The sequence below is a fragment of the Octopus bimaculoides genome, chromosome 19, assembly GCF_001194135.2.
Source record: "Octopus bimaculoides isolate UCB-OBI-ISO-001 chromosome 19, ASM119413v2, whole genome shotgun sequence".
NCBI lineage: Eukaryota > Metazoa > Mollusca > Cephalopoda > Octopoda > Octopodidae > Octopus > Octopus bimaculoides.
In genome coordinates this window covers 23,656,605-23,659,862 of record NC_068999.1, presented here as the reverse complement: position 1 = coordinate 23,659,862, position 3,258 = coordinate 23,656,605, and the positions used below count along the sequence as shown (strand labels likewise).

The 3,258-nt window shown below is 34.5% G+C and overlaps 1 protein-coding gene and 1 long non-coding RNA gene across 3 annotated transcripts in view; one reads left to right on the top strand and one right to left on the bottom strand.

Annotated features, from left to right (window-relative positions):
* The window catches only part of LOC106873101 (protein shank), a 152,164-nt gene that overhangs the window by 50,029 nt on the left and 98,877 nt on the right, over window positions 1-3,258 (bottom strand). For both annotated transcript variants that reach the window (XM_014920328.2, XM_014920327.2), the window contains exon 12: window positions 2,486-2,593. In XM_014920328.2, coding sequence (XP_014775814.1) covers window positions 2,486-2,593 — 108 coding nt within the window. The remainder of the gene's footprint in view (window positions 1-2,485; window positions 2,594-3,258) is intronic.
* The window catches only part of LOC128250129 (uncharacterized), a 13,812-nt gene that overhangs the window by 5,551 nt on the left and 5,003 nt on the right, over window positions 1-3,258 (top strand). The window lies entirely within an intron of this gene.

Sequence of the window (3,258 nt, the reverse complement as noted above, 5' to 3'; positions counted from 1 at the left end):
AAGCCATTCAAGAATACATGAAAACCATTAGTTTCTTTTCAAAATTAAAAGTGATGCAGCCTGAAGTTTTGTCAGTGAACAGCGCACACACACACATGCACATGTACACACACATATTCATTACCTTTCATTTGTGTGTATGTGTATCTATGTGTGTGTTGGTGTGTGTGTGTGTGTGTGTGTGTGTGTGTGTGTGTTATTGTTGAAGTCACTCATGCAACTTGTTTGTGTATATATTGGCTTAGTGGTACAGAGTGTTTGGAAACTGTCAATAAGGTGCAAGTTTTGAGTACTTGTTGGCAACTTTCTAAGCTCTTCTCACAGCTATCCCATGTTCAAAAATTATATCAGTATTTAAAAAAATTTTCATTCAATAAATAATGTTTTTACATTACATATACATTAATAGTATAAACTATCAGTTTTCCAAATAGCGAATTTAAACTTAAAAGAGAAAGTGAGAGACTTTGCAAATGGAAATGGAATACTCTGCAGTGAATGCAATGAATATTTAAATTTGTGAAGAATTGGACGCAGTGAATGCAATGAATATTTAAATTTGCAAGAAATTGAAGTTAAAAAAATTCAATAAATTTGAGAAATCGAAATTATAGGGAATTTCTTAGAACATGAATCTATAAAAATATTTCCAGATGGTCAACCTTTTAATTATCGCTTTCTTTTAGTACTTTTAGTAATTGTTACATACCTAATTAATAAGCAGCTTTCTCCATTATAGTATAGATGCATAACCAGTGGTACATATGGGGATTGTGTGAAGTTTGTGATGAACCACCAGTGGTACATGTAGCCATTAATGTGTTAAATATCCATCATGCCCATGGCAAAGGCACACTAAACTCAATCTTTCTAGCTGTTAAATGAAATCATGTGTAGGTAGAGAACATTGCTATATGTAGCAGCAACACTTAGTAGAATTGATAAGAGATTTGGGTCTCAGAAAGGAATAAGACATGTCCTTAGTTGAGGTCCTGATTAGGCTAAAGTATGCAGATGTTTGTGTAAGTAGTTTCAATGGGAAGAGGCAGCCATGACCAATGAGTTAGTTCTAAACACTGCTTTGATCTCTGGAAGCCAGTAGCCACATGCAAAACTCTCAAAATTCTATGTTCACTGGGAGCCAGTTATGAACTAAGGGAGGTGAGGATATAACTATGTGCCAGCTGACAAAGTAGCTTCATGAAGTGTAACCCTTTAAGAAAGGCCCTGTCCTATATGGTGGTGGGATTCCACTGGGAGCCTATTTCACTAGCAAAATGTGATATTAGGCAAAGAAAGATGCAGTTAAAAGCTTAACATCAAAATACTACACTGTCTTCAAGATGGAGGAGTGTTTTAAATGTTTACAATTTTACCAAAGAACCAGGTGGCATGTTAGACCTATCCTAGATACACATAAAAGGGGGCCATGGTGTTTGTTTTATCATGGTGCCACTACTTCCACCACCACCACCACCACCGCCACCACCACCACCACCAACAACAACAACACAAGTTGTCTATGGACTGGTAATGTTCTGTGCTGTTTAGGCATTACCAGACTCACTCACCATAGATACAGTATAAGATATAATCATCAAGTGATGTCATTATAGTACACAATAGGTTATGGGACTTACTACACATTCTTAACTGATTCAGAATACGATTTAAAAATCATCTTTTCCACAGCACATAAATAATAAGAGAAAGCATGTATGCATGCATACATACATACATATTTAAATTGGTGTTGATAAAGAATTTTTGATGCACAATACTGCAGATGTTGAGAAAAATGATGAGCATGTTCTTGACCGAGCTGCAGCTCTGTCATGCCTTCTTCGGTCATGGAGACGAAGTGCTCTTACATTGTGACAACTGCTGTAAGCCTACCAAAGCATACTCAATGTCTCTGTAGCAGACTTTCCAAGTTTAATGCAAAATTTCACATTGGCACTTTGTTCCAACTTCCTGTCCATGACAAAATCGCGAACTGCAGCATGCATGTGATCACAAAAACACAAATTTCACCTGCAAAATAAACACAGCGATCTCAATTGGCACACTGCGTCATGAAGGTCACTGCTAGCTCTCACTGCACACACAACCGTGTGCAGCCATCTGCAGAACTAGTCTGGGAACTTTATGATACAACCTTGTAGCTACTCAGGTGTAAAATGCAGGTGATGTATATTTTCATCAGGTAGACTGAGACAAGGAGAATGACTTGTTTAACAACACAAAATAATTGACAAAGCAAAATTTGAATGACATTGGTACATACTTTTAAAATACAATGAAATACAAAGCAATAAATCCCTTTAAAGCATGAAATGAAAATGGAAATGTAAACAGAAACAGAAAAGATATTAAACAGAAGAAAGCTTTTCATTTTCTGTTTCTTGTCATATATAGATAGCTCCACCTTATACTAACAAATAATATTTGCAAACTGAAGTATTAAAGAAATCAAAGTATTTACTTCTCCTGCGACTATTTAAGTTTGATTCTTCCACAGAATAAGGGAACCAGTTTTCTTCATAGTTTTCTCGTCTTCCATCATAATAGTCATGATCAGCCATATGAAGTCCTAAAAGAATTGATAAAAATGGATCATTTATAAAAACTATACAATTTTATTGCAAATACTCAGAAATTTATGCTGTAATGTTAAAACTTAATAGGTAAGCATAGCTAATAAATTATTTAACAACAAAATTATTGTTGAATAGTGTCACATTAATAACGTGAAAGTTGTAGGTTCAAGTCCCATATTGGGCATAGAATCTAATTTTGTTCACCACTTCACCTCGTTATGGCTTAACAGCCCTTACCATTTGTTTTTACAGTTTTATTATCACTGTCCTGTTTTTGTCACCACTTTAACCCTTCGCAAATTCCCAATTTTTTAAAATTTGCTTTGTGGGAAGGACTATTTTAATGAAGAAGCGTCTTGTCCTTACGTTTGAAACATAGAGTAGATAAAACAGGGGACAACTGATGAAGGGAATGTTCTTTATGTTGCCTGTCTCGTTTCTCTATTTGTTTCTTTTGTTGTTCGAAAAAAAGTTCGTTTTCCCATACTTTCGTTTTTTATGTTCTCGTTTTTCATTTTGTTCACGTACTTTTGACGTCCTTTACCCATATAATATGCATGTATATATACATATATATATGTAGGCATGTACATGTATGTGTGTGTATATGCATAAATATATATATATATATATATATATATATATATATATATATATA